This window comes from Narcine bancroftii, chromosome 12 (assembly GCF_036971445.1).
Source record: "Narcine bancroftii isolate sNarBan1 chromosome 12, sNarBan1.hap1, whole genome shotgun sequence".
NCBI lineage: Eukaryota > Metazoa > Chordata > Chondrichthyes > Torpediniformes > Narcinidae > Narcine > Narcine bancroftii.
In genome coordinates this window covers 53,226,278-53,248,158 of record NC_091480.1, presented here as the reverse complement: position 1 = coordinate 53,248,158, position 21,881 = coordinate 53,226,278, and the positions used below count along the sequence as shown (strand labels likewise).

General features: G+C 44.4%; 1 protein-coding gene across 5 annotated transcripts in view; it reads right to left on the bottom strand.

Moving 5' to 3' along the window:
- Nucleotides 1–1,671: 1,671 nt before the first annotated feature.
- The window catches only part of mcrs1 (microspherule protein 1), a 31,456-nt gene continuing 11,246 nt past the window's right edge, over nt 1,672–21,881 (bottom strand). For 3 of the 5 annotated variants that reach the window (XM_069905590.1, XM_069905593.1, XM_069905594.1), the window contains 11 exons: nt 19,663–19,772; nt 19,020–19,121; nt 18,749–18,857; nt 17,265–17,403; nt 16,514–16,589; nt 15,666–15,694; nt 13,377–13,469; nt 10,264–10,346; nt 8,112–8,199; nt 4,189–4,316; nt 1,672–2,596 (listed from right to left, as the gene is read on the bottom strand). In XM_069905590.1, the coding sequence (XP_069761691.1) occupies nt 2,510–2,596; nt 4,189–4,316; nt 8,112–8,199; nt 10,264–10,346; nt 13,377–13,469; nt 15,666–15,694; nt 16,514–16,589; nt 17,265–17,403; nt 18,749–18,857; nt 19,020–19,121; nt 19,663–19,772 (1,044 nt within the window). In that variant the 3' untranslated portion in view covers nt 1,672–2,509. Of the gene's footprint in view, nt 2,597–3,157; nt 3,223–4,188; nt 4,317–8,111; nt 8,200–10,263; nt 10,347–13,376; nt 13,470–15,665; nt 15,695–16,513; nt 16,590–17,264; nt 17,404–18,748; nt 18,858–19,019; nt 19,122–19,662; nt 19,773–21,881 lie in introns of all 5 variants that reach the window. The other 2 variants (XM_069905591.1, XM_069905592.1) reach the window with 2 other exon arrangements.

Below are 21,881 nucleotides of genomic sequence, written 5' to 3'. Positions count from 1 at the left end.
CTGTGTCTCATTATTAACAAACACACTTTATCACAGACCAAGTGAGACATGCCTCTCCACTACCACATTCTGTCCTGCAGGGATAAGGCAAGTTGGCAATGGTTCAAAGGTGTCCATTTTATTTGTCTGAAAGCCTTGTAGTTTTAGTTTCAGTTTTGTTTTCCTTGTTTTTCATCCCCACTGGTTTTGGTTTCCTTTCTTGTTTTTGACGAGGTTTGGCCAAATCTTGCTTCCAGACATTATCCCTGGCCTTTGAACTACGGCTTTGTCCTTGACACGCATCAAGTTTTACATTATCCCTGGCTGCCTTTCAATTATTGAACCTCTCTCCCCCTCCACCATTTTGTCTGTACCTTGATGAATGTTGGTTCTGTATCTTTATCTTGGCTACATAAAGGACACTGTTTGACCTGCTGAGTTTCTCCAGCATTTTGTGTTTTACTATACAAACAGATGTAGTAACATTACAGAGCAGGAAACTGCTCTGGCAGCTGTTAAACTGCTGGCCACTTAGTCACACTTCCTTGCTATTTCTTTAGGAATTATGTACATTTTGAATTGAAATTGCTTCGTTTTTGAAAGGTACTTTGTCTCATGTCACAGAAGCAAAAATTTCTGCCAATCCAACTAGAAAAATAAATCAAATTCATTGTCACCACCAGCCTCGTTTCTCAAGGCTTCATTTCTCCATCCCCATTCTTGCAACATTCTACACCCAGTTACTCAGTTTAATCAGCAAGTCAATTTTCTCAAGAATCAAACTTCAGAAAACAAAAATATGCAAGACTGTTTATTTTCATCTGTGATGCAAGCACATTTTTTTGTGTTGAAATTATCCACTCTGAACCAACCCACCTCAGTCCAGAAGTGTCACAATCTTTCACCTGTCAAGATCAGAAGCTGGCAATAGCACATTTGCTTTTGTAACGTGGATTGCACAGTGGCAACATATCGCGGGGGGGAGGGGTGGTTAGTTTTAATTTATGATCATTAAAAAGATCATTCGTTCACTCACATCATCATATGTAGATGCATCAGCCCAGACTTTAACCTCACTGTTCAGATCAGGTACTATATCAACAGCAGAATCACAGTTCAGCACCAAGTTTATCCCCCATCAGTTTCAAATATTGTTTTTATGGTTCCTACCAACATAGGTGATTATTTGGCCCATTAAATCTATCCCAGATCTTTAAACTTTCCACAAAAAGTCCCATTCTCCCAGATTTCCCATTAACCCATTCTCCCTGCCCTTCCTCACCTGCCCCATCGCCTCCCCCACTCGTCCCATCAACTCCCCACCCTCACCTGCCTCATCAACTCTCCCTCACCAGCCCCATCGCCTCCCCCTCTCTCCCTCACCTGCCCCATTGCCTCCCCCACTCTCCCTCATTCCCGTCAACTCTCCCTCACCTGTCCCATCGCCTCCCCCTCTCCCTCACTTTCCCATCAACTGTCCCATCGCCTCCCCCTCTCCCTCACCTCCCCCACTCTCCCTCACCTTCCCATCAACTCTCCCATCGCCTCCATCTCACCTGCCCCATCGCCCCCCCTCCCTCACCTGCCCCATCAACTCTCCCTCACCTGCCCCATCACCCCCCTCTCCCTCACCAGCCCCATTACCTCCCCCTCCCTCACCTGCCCCTTGTATCTCCCCCCCCCCTCCCTCACCTGCCCCATCACCTCCCCCAATTCTCCTGCTGCCCACTTGCTTGGGATCACTTACAGCAGCCAAGAAACCTACCCAGCAGCCCGCCTTCTCTATCTTGCAAATTGGCATCTGTCTGTGCAGGGACAAGTTAATGTCTGCAACTGGAATTGGCTCCATCGCAAATCCCCCCCGAACTCAAACTCGGTACCCAGAAGCCACTTTGCTTCATGACAACCAGTATGATTCAGACCTTGGACAAAATGCATTTCATTTTACTTGGGGATGATTACTAAAACTTCATTGCCATTGCTTTAATCCCACCGGCTTTACCAGATTAACACGCAGTCCACTGCTTACTTTGAAACTGAAAAGTCCAGTGAGAAACAAAAGTTTTTTTTTTAAAAACCACAAAATCTATTGAAAATATTTTTACACGATCATTTTTCTTCTGAAGGTGAAAATGTAACTGTTGAAAATGGAAGAGCTTTTGTTCATATTTACTTGACTGGTGTTTCATGGTTTCATTCAATTAACTAATGGTGATGAAAATCTTGCAGAAAGTCACGGCAGAAGGAATAAGTTTCTGGGAAAACAAAGACCTATCACTGGAGCAGACTTCTAGATGCATCATCTTGAACTGTGAAAAAGGCTCGTGCTATCCTTCACTTGCCTCAATGTTCCGTCGACCATGCATGTTACTTGAGGAATCTAATGTACATCAGGAGCAGGCTCTGAGCCAGAGTTAATCTCAGGAGAAATTGGATGAAAGAGTCCACGTAATGGAAACCTTACAAATCCTGGACAGCGACGAGTGCATTCATTATCATTGTGGCTGCTCAGAGACCAGGAAACTCCCCCTCACTGTTGGTTCATCTTGGCAGCTTCGGCCCTGATCAGTGCAATCAGGTCCTGGTTAATTAAAAATACAAAGCGAAGACCAGCAATCTACAAGGGGAAGAAAACAAAGATTCTCATAATTTCATCCATCTTTCTTGCCAAAGGTTTTTGCTAAAGTAAAATTGTGTCCATCTCCCATCCACATAATTGCTCAGTGTGTCTTTGAAGGCAACCAACCCCTTTTATAATGATTCTTCACGCTGCACAATTCTGTGGCAGGTAAAATGATCATTGCACAGGATTTTATATCATTCATGTCCTACTCAGCAATAGGCATGAGCTACTTCTCTCCACTCTACAATAGCACACCCTGCTTACAAACACCTTGTAGTCAATGCTGGAGGAACTCAGAGTGTCCATGGGATCTATAACCAACGTTTCGGGCCTGAGCCCTTCAAGGTATGAGTAAAAAACAGGCAGGGGCCTGAATTAAAAGGCTGGGGAGAAGGGAAGAATGGGCAGCGGTTTATTGTTAGCTGATTGTACAAGTACAACCCCATGAAACAGCATTCTCCGGTCCTTGGTGGAAAACACGCAGACACCAACCAGACATAATGCACAGAGAAACAATACATATTCAGCACAAGTATTTCAAGCATTCTCACTGACCATGGGAAGAAGCTGTTCCTCAGCCTGGCTCTGATACTCCTGTATCTCTTTCCTGACGGGAGCAGCTGAAAGAAGGACCGAAGAACAGTTTCATCGGGTAGTAATTGTGCAGGCAGATGATGGCATGGCTGATGTAGCGGTTAGTGCAACGCTGTTACAGCACCAGTGAACAGAACCAGGGTTCAAATCCCACGCTGTCTGTAAGGAGGTTGTACGTCCTCGCCGTGTCTGCGTGGGTTTTCCCCCAGGGGCTCTGGTTTCCTCCCACCATTCAAAAGGTACAGGGGTCGTGATGCAATTGGGCAGCAAGGGCCCTTGGACCAAAAGGGCCTGTCACAATGTTGTAGGTCTAAAAAAAACTTGACAAGTAATCTATTCTTCTTGGTTCCAGAAGGCTTAAACTTTCCTCACTAATCACACCACCAAATCTTTTGAAATATCCAAGTAAACTTGTCCTGATTATCCATATCCATTTCCTGCCTTTAATGTTTCATTTAATATAGGCTCAAATGTACACGTCCAATGTGATGAATGAGAAGCTAGTGTGACTTAGTGAGCCAGGCAGCGTCCAGAGAGAAAAGTGACCATCAATGTTTTGGGTCCAGACCATTTTTCAAGACTAGGGTGGGAGGGGGAGACTGAGCCGTTCACTGCCCATTCCTATTCACGGATGTTGCCTGATCCCCTGTAAAAGGTGAGGGCAGGAAAATTTTGGGGAGGTCAGGGATTAAGGAGATTGGTGGGTGCCTGGAAAGCGATGCCAGGGATTGTGGTACAATTGGTTAGACAGACACATGGATGTAACAGAAGGTTTAGATCGTTGAGTAGGTTTATTTTGGTCAGCACAACTTCGAGGGCCGAAGGGCCTGTGCTGCAATGTTCCACGTTCTATTCTGGCATCTGCAGATCTTGTGTTTCTCGATTGATCAATTAAATTAGAGCTTTCTTTTTAAAAAAAAACAAAATTTGTGCAACACAATGAAAAGTTGTTAAGTGCAAAATAATCAACTTGCCTTCAACACAACACTTACTTCAACGACAGAATTGTTATTCAATTTCCATTTATTCCCACTCAGCACTGGCCTGCCGTCGATGTAGATGGGCCGCCGACCTTCATTGGCAATGAAAAAGTCTCCATTGTTCTTCAGTTTGATTATTCCTTCAAAAGACAAGTTTAATTTCTTTCAAAAGTAAATATCACACCTCGGTCATTTGATCACAAATTGCTAGACATGAGGAAACGACTCCAGTATTAATCAGAATCTCCCTGGAACTCTGGTTATGGCAGGTTGCTCTCTAACAGTTGACTTTACACTGCTCCGATGCACAGCTTCTGAGGTGCGTTATCCAGACTGCAGCAGACCAACCGAAGAGATGAGCATCAATTCCTCCTCTATGCTATCCAATGAGAAGAGAGTCAGGCTTAAAGTTCTAAATAACCAGTAACATTCATGTTTGTCCACAGAATGCGGCTGCTCTGGATGTTTCCAAAAAGGAGAATCAAATGGAGCACAGGGACAATGAATGGGGCACGAAATGGAGAACTGGCAGTGGGATTAGTTAGATCCCTCCTCCAAGGCAGCAGGATAGTGGGCTGAATGGCCTCCTCAGGAGTTTGCGCAGGTTTGATATGACATTGGAAACCTTAGAAAACTTCTACAGGATGTATGGTTGAAAGTGCGCTGACCAGCTGCATCACAGTCAGGTGTGGGGACACCAATACCCCTGAGTGCAAAGCCCTGCAAAAGGTAGTGGACACAGCCCAGGGCATCACAGGCCAACCCCTTCCCACCATTGAGAACATCTGCCGGGAACACTGCCGTCGGAGAGCAGCAGCAATCATCAAGTATCTGCACCACCCAGCACACGCTCTGTTCTCGCTGCTGCCATCAGGAAAGAGATGTAGGTGTCACAAGACTCGCACCACCAGGTTCAGGAACAGCTGCTCCCCCTCCATCATCAGACTCCTCAACGACAAACTCAATCAAGAGACTCATTTAAGGACTCTCACTTTGCTCATTATTTATTACTGAATATTTTTTTCTCTATCTGCACAATTTGTTTATATTTCTCTCTTTTCTTGAGTAGTTTTTTTTGCACTACTGATAAGTGGTCATTCTGCCTCACCTGCGGAAAAGGAATCTCAGGGCTATATGTGATGTCATGTATGTATTCTGACAAGAAATCTGAACTTTGAACTATTCATGATAAATCTGCACTCCCCCCCACCCAATGATCAATCATATAGTATCAAAGGTACCAGAGCTAGAGGCATTCTTTAGGCAAGAAAGATTTTTTATGCTTGACCATCATATTAATCAGTGTAGTATACAAGCAATGAGTTGACTACTACCTTGTTCCTTAATGGAGCAGCCATGGAATTCTGCCCAGGATCTCGCTGCCCTGGTCATATGACATTGGGTAACAGTGTTTGTAATGTTAAAGTGAACATGAGGTTGTTTGATAAACTAACCCGAACGCAGCTGCAAACTTTTTTTAAAATTCACTTTGCAAAGCATGAGAACTCCATTACAGCAAGAAACACTGCCAAATGCAGCTCGTCTCACACCAAGAGATTCTGCCTCATGGCTAACCAGCTGCATATTTATCCAGATAAATTTCCAGCCCTCCAGAACATTCAAACCGACTAAGAACCATAGAACATTAGAGCATAGAAACAGGCCCCATCAGTCCTTCTATTCTGTGCCGAACCATTTATCTGCCAAGCCCCACTGGCTTACACCCAGTCCACAGCCCTCCATACCCCTCCCATCCATGTACTTGTCCAAAATCTTCTTAACTGTTAAAACTGAGCTCATTTTTCCAGCTGGTCCAGATCCCTCTGCAAGCTTTGAAAACCTTCCTCACTGTCCACAACCCTTCCAATCTTAGTGTCAGCTGCAAACTTGCTGATCTAATTTAACACATTTCATTTATATCAATGAGAAAGAATAATGGTCCCAGCACTAAGCCTTGATGTACACCCCTAGTCACAGACCTCCAGTCTGAGAAGAATCATCCACCACTACTCTCTGGCTTCTCCCATCTGTCCATTGTCAAAACCATTTCACTACTTCACCATGAATACCCAGCGTCTGGATCTTTCTAATTAACCTCCAAGTCCATATAGACAACATCCACAGCCTTTCCTTCATCAACTTTCCTGACAACGTCCTTGACAAACTCTAAGATTGGTTAAACACGACCTACACGCACAAAGCCATGCTGACTATCCCTAATCAATTTCTGGCTATCCAAATATCTGATCTCTTAGAACACACCTTCCAATAATTTACCTACTACTGACATCGGGCTCACCGGCCTATAATTTCCAGGGTTACTTTTGGAGCCTTTTTTAAACAATGGAACAACGTGATCTTCCCTCTGGCACCACACCCATAGCTAAGGACATTTTAAATATTTCTACCAGAGCCTCTGTAATTTCTGCACTAGCCTCCCTCAAGGTCCGAGGGAATATTTTGTCAGCCCCTGGGGATTTATCCACCCTTATTTGCTTTAAGACAGCAAACACTTCCTCCTCTATTATCTGTGTAGGTTCCACTGCTTGTTTTCTTTACTTCCCATGACTCTGTGCCCGTTTCCTGAGTGAATACTGATGAAAAAAAAACATCTAAGATCCTCCCCATCTCTTTTGGCTCCATACAAAGCTGATTACTCTGATCTTCAAGGGGACCAATTTTGTCCGTTACTATCCTTTTTCTCCCAATATACCTGTAGAAACCCTTAGAATTTTCCTTCACATTGTTTACCAAAGCAGCCTCGTGTCTTCTTTCAGCCGTCCTGATTTCCTTCTTGAGGTTTTTCTTGCATTTTTTCCAGATACCTCAAGTACCTAATTTGGTCCACGCTGCCTATACCTGTTAAACACCTCCCTCTTCTTCCGAATCAGATCCCCAATATACCTCGAAAACCAAGGTTCCCTATACCTGTTAACCTTGCCTTTGATCCGAACAGGAACATACAAACTCTGTACTCTCAAAATTTCACATTTGAAGATCCTCCACTTACCTCACACATCCTTGCCTGAAAACTTATCCCAATCCACGCATTCTAAATCCTTTCTCATTTCCACAAAAGTGGCTTTCTCCAATTTAGAATCTCAACCTGAGGCCCAGACCTATCCTTCTCCATAATTAATGTGAAGCTAATGGATTTATGATCACTGGACCCAATATGTTCCCCTACACATACATCTGTCACATGTCCTGTCTTGTTCCCTAATAGGAGATCCAGTATTACACTCTCTCTAGTTTTCCATATAACATATATACTCAATAGTAGAGTTTTGTTTGGATCAAATTTTCAGGTCAAATTTGGAGGGGTTGACTTTTACAGGGGTCATATTTTGGACCATGTTAAGTACCTGGGTCGTTCAAGGCATTGGAAGCTCGGATGGGCGAGCCAAGGCAAAGATCCGCTGTCGGAACTCCAGTGGGTGGATAGGTACTGGGGTGAGGATCTGGGATCTCGGATGGGTGCATGGCTGGGACATCGAAAGCTCAGATGGGCGGGTGGCCAGGGCGAGGTTTCACAGTCGGGGCATCAGGAGCTCAGATGGGAGAGCAGCTGGGGCCTAAAATAGTGGGGGGGGGGCAACTTTTACATGGGTCATACAGAAAACACACGAGTTTTGGGCCAAAAAAAGGTGGGGGGGGGGTTCAACTTTTACACAAGCATATACGGTAAGTGCATGTTTCTTAGAATTCTCTTGGGATTCATTAATCAGGGTTGTGTCCCTTACCCCCTGGTTAATAGTCTTTCACTGTCTTTGCCAAATCTGGAGTTGTTGTTCTTTAACCTTGCTGAATTGTCAAAACATACCATGGAATGCTGTCTGTTATATTGTTTAAAACTTGCACTCTCACACTGATCAAGTTCCCATGGTTCTCCAGCCACAAAGTAAAGGAGGGACAGACAAACACAAACTCATTACCTTGCCTTCTGGAGATCTTCCATGCTGGTCCTTCGAGAGAAAGATCGACATCAATCTGATTATCTTTTGTGGCTCTACCCAATGTAATCTGGTTTGAAGAGAAGGGAGGTGCCTTTAAGGCCAACATGGCCCATTCAGAAAATGAGTAAAACATGAAAGTCTGCAGACTCTGTGGCTGAAGTAAAAACACAACGATGGGGAAACTCAGCAGGTCAAACAGAGTCCTTTATACAGCAAAGCTAAAGATACAGAACCAACATTTTGGGCTTTAGCCCTTCATCAATGCACAAACAAAATGTGGGCAGGTGCATTCTGTATCTTTAGCTTTGCTACATAAAGTACACTGCTTGACCTGTTCACCCGATTTCGAAAATACCAGCTAATTCCTTCTAAAGTCCTTGACAAAAGTTTAAGTAGTTTTTCCCACTGCAGAATCTTTACCCAGGAGAGTAAGTGTTGATAACAGCAACCAAATTGCAACATCTCCACTTAAATCCCATTGCTCAGCGATCAACAAGTCTATATCCACACCTATTTTAGAACATAGAACACTACAGCACAGTACAGGCCCTTCAGCCCTCAATGTTGTGCCAACCTATATTTTCCTACCAAAAATACTAAACCTCGTAGTATTTACTTCCTCGTAACCCTCATTTTTCTTCCATCCATGTTTTAAGAGTCTCTTAAATGCCCCCAATGTTTCACCCTTCATCACCACCACTCACAATGCATTCCAGGCCCCCACAACTCTGTGTAAAAAAAAACTTACCCCTGATGTCTCCCCTAAACTTTCCTCTCTTCACTTTGTACACATGTCCTCTGGTGTTTGCTATTCCTGTCCTGGGGATTAAAAAAGACACTGGCTGTCCACCATCTATGCCTCTCATAATCTTGTAGACCCCTATTAAGTCTCCTCTCATCCTTCTCTCTGCTAACCTTGCCTCATAAGACTTGTTTTCTAATCTAGGGAACGTCCTGGTAAATCTCCTCTGCACCCTCTCCATAGCTTCCACATCCTTCCTGTCATGAGGTGGCCAGAACTGAACACAATACTCAAGTGTGGTCTCATCAGAGATTTGTACATTTTGACTCGAACTCCGTCTCCTGATGAATGAAGCCCAGCATCCCATAGGCCTTCTTAACCATATAACCATATACAGCACAGAAAAGGCCAGTTTGGCCCTACTAGTCCATGCCGGAACAAATTCCCACCCTCCTAGTCCCACTGACCAGCACCTGTTCCGTACCCCTCTAATCCTCTCCCGTCCATGTAATTATCCAGTCTTTCCTTAAATGTAAATAACGTCCTTGCTTCAACCACCTCTGCCGGAAGCTTATTCCACATCTCAACCACCCTTTGCGTGAAGAAATTTCCCCTCATGTTCCCCTTATAATTTTCCCCCTGCAATCTCAAACCATGGCCTCTGGTTTGAATATCCCCCACTCTTAATTGAAAAAGCCTATCCACGTTGACTCTCTCTGTCCCTTTTAAAATCTTGAACACCTCCATCAAATCCCCCCCCAATCTTCTACGCTTCCAGAGAAAAAAGCCCCAGGCTGCTCAACCTTTCTCTGTAACTCAAACCCTGACATCCTGTCAACATTCTCGTGAACCTTCTCTGCACTCTCTCTATTTTGTTTATATCCTTCCTATAATTTGGTGACCAAAACTGCACACAATATTCCAAACTTGGCCTCACCAATGCTTTGTACAATTTCATCATAACCTCCCTACTCTTGAATTCAATACTCCGATTTATGAAGGCCAACATTCCAAATGGCTTCTTCACCACTCTATCTACCTGAGTATCAACTTTGAGGGTACTATTTACCATAACTCCTAAATCAACTATCCTATCAACCTGTGCTGTGTGGAAATACAAATCCTTTCTAATTTAATTTACCTTAAATTACTTCCTGAATCCTCCATCTGTTATCCAGTGATACAAATTTCAAAATCAATGATAGAGAAATGGATACTCTGGTTATACGAGAGTTTTGATGGCAAATTCTGGCCAAGATTTAAACCTATCTCCATGGATTGCTAACAAACCTGCTGAGCATTTGCAATACATTTTTAAAAGAAAAAGCCACTGCATCATTAGAGCTAAAAGAAAATATCCTGCATCTATCAAAGAAAGTGCTGCCTTACCTCTCGAGACCTCATTAAGTATCGGACCATTCTCCCCCGTAAAACAGCCAATGTCTGGTTATCAAAATCGGGAGAGCTGATACCTTAAGGAATGAAACAAGATCATTTTGTGAATTAGGTCATCTTAGTAATGACCATCACCTTTATAAACACAATGCATAGTTCTTAATATAGGGCAGCATGGTTAGTGCTACCTTGTTACAGCGCCAGCGACCTGGGTTCAAATCCAGCGCTATCTGCAAGCAGTTTGTGTATTCTATCTGTGTCTGCTTGGGATTTCTCTGGGGGCTCCAGTTTCCTCCCACCCTTCAAAACCATATGGGGGTTGTAGGTCAATTGGGTGTGATTGGGCAGCACAGGCCTGTGGGGTCGACAGGGCCTGTATGTCTAGATTTAAAAGTCTTAAGAAGAAAAAGGAGGTTGGTGTGAAAATTCCGACCAGGACCCTTTCAAACCCCAGAATGGCACAGTCAATGTAGCGGTTAGCACCCTATTACAGCGCTAGCAACCCAGGTTCAAATCCGGCACTGTCTGTAAGGAGTTTGTACATTCTTCCTGCGTCTGTGTGGATTTCCTCTGGGTGCTCCGGTTTCCTCCCCCTACCCTTCCAAAATGTACAGGGTTTGTAGGTTAGTTGGGTGGCACGAGTTCGTGGGCCAGAAGGGCTCTTTATCATGCTGTATGTCTACATTTAAAATCCTGGACAAAAAGTCATCTCAAGGAAAACAGCAAGAATGTTACTTTGAGGAAATATCAATTCTTTTTAAAAGTTATGATGATGCAATTTACATCATTATCTGTAAACAAGAAATGGGGTGTTGATTTTTTCTGCCCCGAACCACAAAGCAATGCACCTATATCAACTAGTCTGGATATTTTATCATAAAATGGCCACACACACCATGGAAAACAGAATAACAGAGTCTTATTTATTTTGAAAAGTATTTTCTAATTTGCCATTTTTGAATGTGTGGATGCAAAACGAATTCTTCCAAACACTTATTCTTCCAAGAAATTTGGTGGCTCTGAAAACATCACATTGAAAGAGACAGCTGGCATGAGAATTTATTTGCCTTTTAAAGTTGGCACTCGCTTCGACTAGAAACGCAAAAAAAGAATGACTATTTGCAGCTATTCTCGATTCACTTCACTGAGAACGCTTTCAAAGAATGGATTTTTTTTTCTGCCTTTCCCAGTTAAGTACTGGAACTTTAAAATTTAAACCATCTGACCAGTTCTGGTCTCTTTACTTGAGGACTGGCTTTGGAGGTTCACCAGGTTGATTCCAGAGATGAGGGGGGTTAGCCTATAAGGTGAGATCGAGTCGTCTGGCACTGTACTCGCTGGAATTTAGAACATCTATTAGAAACATAAATTTATGAATGGCATAGGTAAGATGGAGGTAGGTAAGTCGCTCCCATTGGTGGGGGAGACCAGAACTAGGGGACATAGCCTCAAGATCCAGGGGAGTAAATTTAGGTCAGAGATGAGGAGGAACTGCGGCAGTGCTGGAGGTGATTCCACAGACATTTGGTGACTCTGGGGGGACTCCCTTTTGCCTCTCTTTCTCCGACAGCAAGAAGAGTTCCAGGCAGTTTCTGCTAACGGCAAATCTGTCTGCCTTGCAGCAGGCAAAAGCAAATTCCATGTAATATTGCAGTTTTTATTACGAGGCAATAAAGGAATCTTGAATCTTGAACTGCTTCTCCCAGAGGGTGGGGAATCTCTGGAATTCACTGCCCATTGAAGCAGTGGAGGTGACCTCAGTCAATATATTTAAGACCAGGAACAAGATGTTTCCCTTGATGGGTGTATCGAGGACAAGGGATCATAGTCTTAAAATGAGAAGTTATCCAATTAAAACAGAGGGGAGGAAGAACTTCTTTAGTCAGAGGGCTTGGATCTGTGGAACTCACGACCGCACAAAGCAGTAGAGGCCGGATCACTGGGAGTAATTAAACAGGAAATGGATAATTATCCCATGAGTAAGGGTATCACGGGATCTGGGGAAAAGGCTGGAAATTGGAACTAGGTGTAAGCATAATTCAGCTTAGTGTAGAGTCACGGACAGACTCGAAGGGCCTAATGGCCTGCTTCTGCTCCTTTAACGTGATCTTGTGATGGACCTCCAGCCAAGTTCAGTGTGTAATAAAGGAGTCAATTGTAACTTCAGTCCCTCATTCCAATGTGGTGTTTTTAATGGAACAATGGTGCCTCACGTTCCGACACTAATATTCTCAGCGAGCCTCAACTGCAGCTTGCAATATGACCAAAGACAATGGGACAATGTTGAGGAAAGAAGTGAAAGCAGAAACAGGTCAGACAGCATCTGTGGAGACAGCAAACAGAGAGAATCTGGAGGAACTCCGCAGGCCAGGCAGTGCTCGTGGGTCAATTTGAGAACCCTGACCTGAAATATTGACTGTCTGTTTCTACCCATGGATGCACAGAAACTTCTAGATTGTTTTCCCTAGTCCCATTGACCTGCACCTGGACCATATGCTTCCTGTCCAAATTTTTTTCTTAAATGTTAAAAATGAGCCCACATTCACCACCTCAGATGGCAGCTTGTTCCACACTCTGACCACTCTTTGTGTGAAGAAGTTCCCCCTAAACATTTCACCCTTAACTCACGACCTCTGGTTTGTATCTCACCTACCCTCAATGGAAAAAGCCTATCTACATTTACTCTGTCTACCCCCGCCCCCCCCCCCCAACCCTCATCATTTTAATCTCCCCTCATTCTTATATGCTGCAGTTTAACCTTTCCCTGTAACTTAGTCCCTGAAGTCCGGGCAACATCCTAGTAAATCTTCTCTGCACTCTTTCCTGTAGTGAGGTGACCAAAAGTGCACACAATGCTCCAAATTTGGCCTGCCTCACCAATGTCTTATACAACTTTACCATCCCAATTCCTGTACGCAATACTTTGATTTATGAAGGGATGTTATGCCAAAAGTCCATCTAGCCTCTCTTTGTTTGCTCAAGCATCTGCAGTGTTCTTATCTATGGCGAGAGGGAAAGAGGTTTAATGTTTCGGGCCTGAGACTGTCACCAGAACTCTGACGAAACATGAACTCTGGACACTGTCTAATCATTGCCTGCTCCTTTACCTGTGACACTGTCAACCAGAACTTGCCACTTTGGAAGCTCTTGTTCCAACTGCCGGATCTCTCGTTTCTGACGTCGATCTGCTAGAGTGAGCTCTGCAGGAAAAACAGAAGCAAAATGTCAAAAATAGGAAGCAAAAAAGCAAAAGTAACCAATTGCAGCATCAGTTTTTGTGTAAAGTAGCTATTAGCATTTAAAACAAGTATGTATTGTAAATCCTGACCAGATAGCACATCGAGATCTGAACACCAAACTAAAGTACTGCAAGTGACAAGTCATCAAGTTCCTTCAAGAATGTTGAAGACTTCCACTTCTCCTCCAGTGCAGCCCACATCCTCTTCCAATGACTGTGAAGAGTACACCAGCTGCTTGCATCATGGCCTTGTTTGGCAATGCAGAAGGCTGCAGAAAGTAGCAAACCCAGCCAGGTCCATTATAGGCTCTGACCTCCCTCCCATCCACTGAATGCCTCGATGTCAGGCACTGCCTCGATGTCAGGCACTGCCTCGATGTCAGGCACTGCCTCGATGTCAGGCACTGCCTCGATGTCAGGCACTGCCTCGATGTCAGGCACTGCCTCGATGTCAGGCACTGCCTCGATGTCAGGCACTGCCTCGATGTCAGGCACTGCCTCGATGTCAGGCACTGCCTCGATGTCAGGCACTGCCTCGATGTCAGGCACTGCCTCGATGTCAGGCACTGCCTCGATGTCAGGCACTGCCTCGATGTCAGGCACTGCCTCGATGTCAGGCACTGCCTCGATGTCAGGCACTGCCTCGATGTCAGGCACTGCCTCGATGTCAGGCACTGCCTCGATGTCAGGCACTGCCTCGATGTCAGGCACTGCCTCGATGTCAGGCACTGCCTCGATGTCAGGCACTGCCTCGATGTCAGGCACTGCCTCGATGTCAGGCACTGCCTCGATGTCAGGCACTGCCTCGATGTCAGGCACTGCCTCGATGTCAGGCACTGCCTCGATGTCAGGCACTGCCTCGATGTCAGGCACTGCCTCGATGTCAGGCACTGCCTCGATGTCAGGCACTGCCTCGATGTCAGGCACTGCCTCGATGTCAGGCACTGCCTCGGGAAGACAGCCAACATCATAAGGGACCCCTGCAACCCTGGTCACAACCTTTTCTCGCGGCTACCTTTTCAGGCAGTAGAGACAGAAGCCGGAAAACCTGCACCTCTTAATTCAAGAACAGCTTTTATCCAACGACTGTCAGTCCTCTCACTATCCTAACCATAAACTACTCCAGAGCCACAAAAAGACCAGTCTGCACTAATGAAATGCCACTTTTTTTCTTGTACTGTTAAAAATATTCATCTGTGAAAATTTATCTATCCTTTATCCCTTACCATGGAGGTAATCTAAGGTGTACCATTGCAGTTGGTGTGTTTACATGTCTGTTTGGTTGCAGCAAGTAAGAATCTTGGTACATCTGGACATTGTACTTGCGTATGACAATAATCTCATGACCTCCCCCTTCCCCGCCAGCCACCCCCTCCTCCCAGCCATCACCCCCAGAGAAATGGCACGGTTATCGTTGCAGTTAACGCAACGCTGTTACAGTGCCTTTTTGGCCCACAAGCCCACGCTACCCAATTTACACAATAAACCCCAGTACATTTTGAAGGGTGGGAGAAAACTGGAGCCACCGGAGGAATTCCACGCAGACACAGGGAGGACGTACAAACTCCTTACAAGCAGTGCGGGACCTGAACCCCTGTAACAGCGCTGCGTTGACTGCCCTATGTCTCAATTTAAATTTAAAAGAGCAAGAAGTCCAATACGAATTGAGTAAGAAATGGTCCCAAATCAGTGGTACATTTGCCTTTTCAGAATCTTCATTAACAAATGAAAGATATAAAAAATATTTTCTGCAAAACACTATCACAACGACTTACCCATAAATAAACCTTTTCTGCTAGATATCAATTTATACTCTCCAGTTAAAACTCTAAAATTTCGAGATGCAAATCAGATGCTGGGAATGACATGAGAGCCAAGCTCTCATGTTCCACTTGAATCACAGTGTAGCTTCATCACATCTTAACCTTTCTTGTGACAAGGGTTAACTGTACAGAGCAAGACAAATTACTTGAATTTTGTTTTTCCTAAATAATTCAGCTGAAGGTTGGATGAGTTAACAAGCCCTGAGATGGTACTCAGCTAAAACAGAGTGCAAGACTGAAAGGATACACCATGGCTTGGCCTTCTTGTGGACTCTTTCCAGAATTGGCTTGTCAGCAAGCATTTGCTCACCACAAACTGAAGACTTGCCACTTACCATGTTCAAGGACATCATCTCTTGTTTCCCTAGGAAGGAGGTGGGGGACAGAGGAAAGAAAAAGGTCAGCCAACATTCTATTGGACCAAACACACCGATTTCCAGCGTCTACAGCCGTTTCACTTTTAAAGACCGCAGTCAAACACTGGCCTCCAAAGAAACAAAATTTGTCAGTTCTGGTCACCTCATTATAGGAAGGATGTGGAAGCTACGGAGAGGGATCAGAGGTGATTTTCCAGGACATTGTCTAGATTGGAAAACAAGTCTTATGAGGCAGTTAGCACAGCTGGGACTTTTCTCTTTGGAGCGAACGATGAGACTTAATAGAGGTCTACAAGATTATGAGAGGCATAGATAGGGTGGACAGCCAACACCTGTTTCCCAAGGCGGGATCAGCAGACAGTTGTGGGTGCCTGGAATGCCTTGCCAGGGGATGGTAGTGGAGGCTGGAATATTAGGGGCATTTAAGACACTCTTACAGGCACATGGATGGAAGAAAAAAAGAGGGTTACAGGGTAGGGAGGGTTTAGAACATTTTTTTTTTAAAAAGGTATATATGGGACAGCACAACATCAAGGGTCGAAGGGCCTGTACTGTGCTGTAGTGTTCTTGGTTAGTACAAGTCACTGTTATATAGCTGAAATGGAGAGTGATGCCACAATTGGCCCCCTGCTCTCAAATGCAAAACTTTCTTCCATCAGGCTTGGGCAGGTTCAAAAATCAGGGCAAAGCTTCCATCTCACTTCACATCCCCAAAAATTTAGGGGAACATTTGGGAAGAAGTCAAATGGAAAAATTAACATCACATCCACACATTCTCTGCTGCATACAAACATTCAAACCCTTACTTGAGTTTGCTGTCATCTATCATGTCTTCAGCATCAGAAAAATTTAGAACTTGATCTCCTTTAGGTAGCGGTTGGACTAGAGAAATAGTAAAAATCAGTCAGGAAAGTCATCCAATGATAAAATATACACCAGCAGCATTCATTCATTCAATGAACTGTAATGTCATACGTGCTTCAAATGTAAACTCAAATAGAAGAGTTACCAAAGGGGCAACCAGAGAGAGGTTTTAAGCAGGAGAGAGTGGTAACAGACTTGGGAGGATACTCCAGAATACGTTTCAAATCGCCAGATACCCCATGGCTGTTGATGAAAAGGGAGCAACATCCACATCTTTAGCCCAAGAGCAGTGGCCGAGCCTGGTTCTGGGTATCTACACAACCATCTGATCCAGATCGCTGGGAGGCAGAGCAAGCGGCCAATTTGGTTAATTCCAATGACAGAGCACGAATCTTGTGCTGAGCAATTCGTGCAACTCTGCAAAGATTCTGGGAACAGGAGGAAGCTGTTCTGCCCTCATGGAATCTGCTCCAATGATTAGATCTGAGCTGACGTACCGTAGTGAACAACTGATTACCCTCAGAATGAGACTTTTAACCAGCTTAGATCATCACACCATTACATCCGAAGTTCAAGGTTTTGGGAAACATGAATACTGGGGACAAGTTTTTTAAAAAAAGTCCAACACATGAGGGAAAGAAGAAAGTTGATAGCTATTCCCACTCAACAACCACCCCATCAACATGCTTTCACCTGTTTGATCTTCTAAGAGGTAGTATTGTTTCATCAGCTGCCAGTGAACTTGAAGGGACTTGGCAGTGCGTGACTGATAGAAAACATTTGGCTGTTTGTTCAGCAACTCCTGAAAAGTGTCCAGTGTCGGCTGACTGGTCTGTAGACCAAACAGAAATAAAAGGAAAGCTTTGTCATAAGTCAGAGATACTCAGCTTCATCATCCAAGAGATCATGCATGATTCAGAGAACAGTTCAATGAGCTTCTAAACTCAGGTCTATTAAACTGAATGCAAATTGGTTTTTTTTGTTCAAATGGTCTGTCACAATATTCATTGGGATTAGGAAAACACAACGATGTTTTTGTTCCTCCCTGCACCTCTCTCCCCAACTCATGAAGATGAAAGCCCATTAGCAGCCTTCCCAATGCATCCCTTTCCGCACCATTCCAAATGAGCGGGCCAAAGGGAATTCCAGGCACCCCACATCTTCAGTGCCAAAAGAGGGCATTGCAAGTCATGCCCTGATCCAATGTGCGGCCAGAAGAATTTTCCAAGGCTGTGACTGTGGTTTTGCTCTTTACATTGTTCTGCATACAGGGCCCAACAGTCCTGATTGTAGTACTTAACTAATTCGCAAAAACTTTACACTACACATCAACAATTCTAGAGTGGAGAGAGTGGAGCCACCAAGTTCCTTGGAGTTCACTTAACTAGTGACCTATTGTGGACACAACATCTCCTCACTGGTCAGGAAGGTGCAACAGCGACTGCATTTCCTGAGAAGACTGAAGAGGGCAAGGCTACCAGCCACCATTATGTCAACCTTCTACAGATCTATTGAGCATGTCCTAGCCGGCTGCATCACAGTGGGGTACGGTGGCTGCAGAGAAATGGATCAGAGGTCAATCCACAGGACTATAAGAGTGGCAGAGCGGACCACTGGAGTCTCCCTCCCCCTCCTCCCCCCACCCCAATGACGTGATCTACTGGGATCACTGCCTGAAGAGGGTGCATAAATCAATGAGGACCCCTTCCACCCCACACGCAGCATCTTTCAGCTGCTCCCATCGAGGAAGAGATACAGGAGGATCAAAGCCAGCACCACCAGGCTGAGGAACAGCTTCTTCCCACAGGCAGTGAGAATGGTGAACAACCCGAGGAACTGCTCATACTGACCATCCGAGACTCTCATATTCATGAAACAATATTTATTTATTTGTATATATGAATACTTGTCCTGCATATGTATTGTTTGTCTGTGTGTGTTACGTCTGGTTGTGTGTCTTCATGTTTTGCACAGAGGACCAGAGAACACAGTTTCGTCAGGTTGTACTTGTACAATCAGATGACAATAAACTTGACTACAGTGTGGATCATTCTGTATATAATATCCATTTCAATCCTGGGACCATTATTTTCCTCTCCTGTTCTGACCCCCATCTCTCCCACCACCACCCAGTTGAAAAAGTTAATCAGACTTCTGGAAAATTTTGCAAGGATTACCGATCCAATCTTTGCCAACTGTTGCTCTTCTGCCTTGCTGTAGAGCGCCTTCGCCTGAATTGCTGCAATTGCTTCAGGATGAAGTTGCCTCATGGCCTGACATGCAAGTCTGAAAGAATGAACAGCCATGAAGGAAAATGAGCTTTCAATCACAAACACCCACAAGCCAAGTCATAGGCAGAGTGGAAGGAGTTAAAAAGTCTTTGCGAAATCTGACCGAGCAAAGCTCAAGCAATTTACACATATCTGAAGCCTACAATCACAAGACAACCTTGAACTCTCTCCTCTCCACATGACATTAGTTGCAATGCAGTGATCTTCTGTTGTCTTCACATTAAGATTGGGAATTTCAGTGAACAAAAAGTGGTGATTACTGTTTAAAAAAAATAAATTGACTATATGTAACATTCCAATTTTGATTGATGAAATTGTAATTTCTGAAATAATAAACAACAGAGAAAAATTTGTTTCATAATTTTCTCCAAGAAATGCAGATAACAATCATTCATTGCCTTTCACAAACACAAGCAAGTTCGTCTCTCGATGGAAAAAAGAGACCAGTGATGCCTTGACATGGGTTTAAGATCTGCCGCCTGTTAATTTTTCATCACCTGAACACAACCCCTGCCCCATTCACTCACACATTCTGCCATTACTAACTGGAAGCCGAATGCAAGTCAGCTTTATCATCAAAATGGTTTGCCACCAGGCGAGATGAGGAAGAAGAAAATGCCCAGATTAAAAAGGGCAGAAGATGACCGGAGGCTCGTGCTTTCCTTGACAGAAGTTTTTAATCATTGTAAATACCTTAACTTTTTGAATAAAAAGAAAATCCCAAAGAAAATCCTGAACCAAAAATTTTTTAAAATCCACCCCTCACTGCCCAACCGGGCTTTCTGGGTCATTTCACTTACTTGGATATAACAGGATCATACAGTAGTGCATACCATCGCTCCTGGATCTCCCGCAGTGTGAAGTGACAGCTGAACTTCACACCAAGGTGCACTGCAGTCAAGTCATTTGTCTACAATTCAAAAATGCAACATCAGACCTAAAAGAGGACAGCAAAGTCAACGATAAAAATGTAGTGTGCCAAACACCACTGGTGAAGGTTACTTGTATATCCACCAGGGGAATGGTGCAAGTTGGGAATAAAGAGCCAGAGAAAAGAGTCAAGTCACAATAGGTGACTGGAAAATGTGAACTCCGTTAATTAAATGATGTGGAATCAAAGTTCACCTTTCATGAAAATATTGTCATTAAAACCCATCTGGTATGCTGCTATACTAAAAGGCAATCTGGACAACCAAGCAATTTTGTATTTTTTGAAAAACATACTTGGTGGTGTTAAAAAAAAAGGCAGCACTGCTGCGGACCCAGGGAGAGCAGGGAGCAAGAACACAGGGTCCTACCACCAGGTCCTCATGCCGACGAGCCATCGGTGCTATATTTAAAATCCTGCAATCGCTGGGTCTGGGCCCAAGATGGCGGCACCTGTGTTCAGCAGTGGCCGCAAGGGGGTGCAGACTCCAGGGGAGCAGCGATTGCCGCAGGGCATCAATATCGAGAAGAACATCCCCTGTTGAGAGGAAGAAGCAGAGGAGACGACCCCAAGGATGGCGACCACAGTGGAAGACCACTGAGGGCCTCTTTGGCTGAAGGACACACCCGAAGGCGGCAAGTTCTGGGTAACTTGCAGGCCAGGAACCCACACAGGCTGCTGGGTGCTGGCGACTTCCGGTCGGGGGACCCACACAGGGTGCTGGAGGCTGGCTCATGAGAACCAGGATTCGAGAGGATGCTGAGGACAAGGAGGGCTCCTGAAGGGGCCTTCGGTTCTGAAGGCATCCTGATCGCGTTGGAGGTTTGGATCTGGAGCTCAGGTCACCAATGGATTGAACAGGAGTCTGTGCAGCTGGAGAGGCTGCAGGAACACTGGAGGTGAATCCACAGACACTCAGTCCCTCTGAAAGGACTCTCTTCTGCTTCTTTCTCACACTGTAAGGGTCACCAGGCAACGCTAACAGCAAATCTTTGTTTGCCTTGCAACAAACAAAAGGCAATTTTGTGTAATATTTAATTTCGGTTTTACTACATGACAATAAATAATATCTATCTGATGGCAAGGCCGGTATTTATTATCTGTCCTTAATTGCTCTCTCAGAGGTGGCAGTGAGTCACCTTGAGGCTTTGCAGTTATTAGGGCAATGGTACCTCCAGTGTCCCTCAGTGGAGAGTTCATTAAACTACTGTTAGTTTAATTTATTGGCAAAGCAAAACATATACAATGTACAACATATACAAGTCTCATCTGCTCAGCATGAGAAAATCTCAAACTAAAAAAACTGCTACAGGGCCTGCAGGAAGTGAGAGAATCAGCCCCATCTTACACTACAAATAACTAAAGTTTTCCTCTGTTCTGACCCGCCCATACTACACCATATAACAATTACAGTATAGAAACAGGCCGCCTTGGCCCTTCTGGTCCATGCCGATTACTCTATTCTCTTCCCTGCCTGAACTAATTATAGTGCAGTAAACCCACCCCCCCACCCCAGTATCTGGTACGAATGAGAGAAAACAGGTAAGTGAATTTGCCGGTTGCTTGAGATTGCATGTTGCACGATTGGCGAACTGACCACTAGGCACACCAATTTTAAACGTTTGTATTTGTTTTACCTATTTACTTAATGCGATTTTTTTTGCCATTTGCTTGAGGCTGCCAGTTGCTTTACCTTTGGTTTTAAAACAGCTGACTTTAATTCCAATAATGTGAAACACAAAAGTCTGCAGATGTTGTGATTGTAGTAAAAACACACATAAATGCTGGAGGATCTCAGCCAGTCTCGCAGCGTCCACAGGAGGTAAAAGCTATATTAACGATGTTTGGGCAGAACCCTTCCTCAAGGTACTTTTGTGTTTTTACAATTAATTCCAATGGATTTATTTGTTCTTTCAGCCCATCATTTTGACTTTTGTTACTCATTTTCCTCAATTCCCCAAATCACTCTTCCCCAGTTCACTTCTCCAAAATTGAAACCAGCACTGTGGCACCACCTAGTTCAAGCATTGGGTGCTGCAGAAGAGTTCAATTCATGAAACCTGGAGGCTGCAATTCACTGTTTTTGCCTGG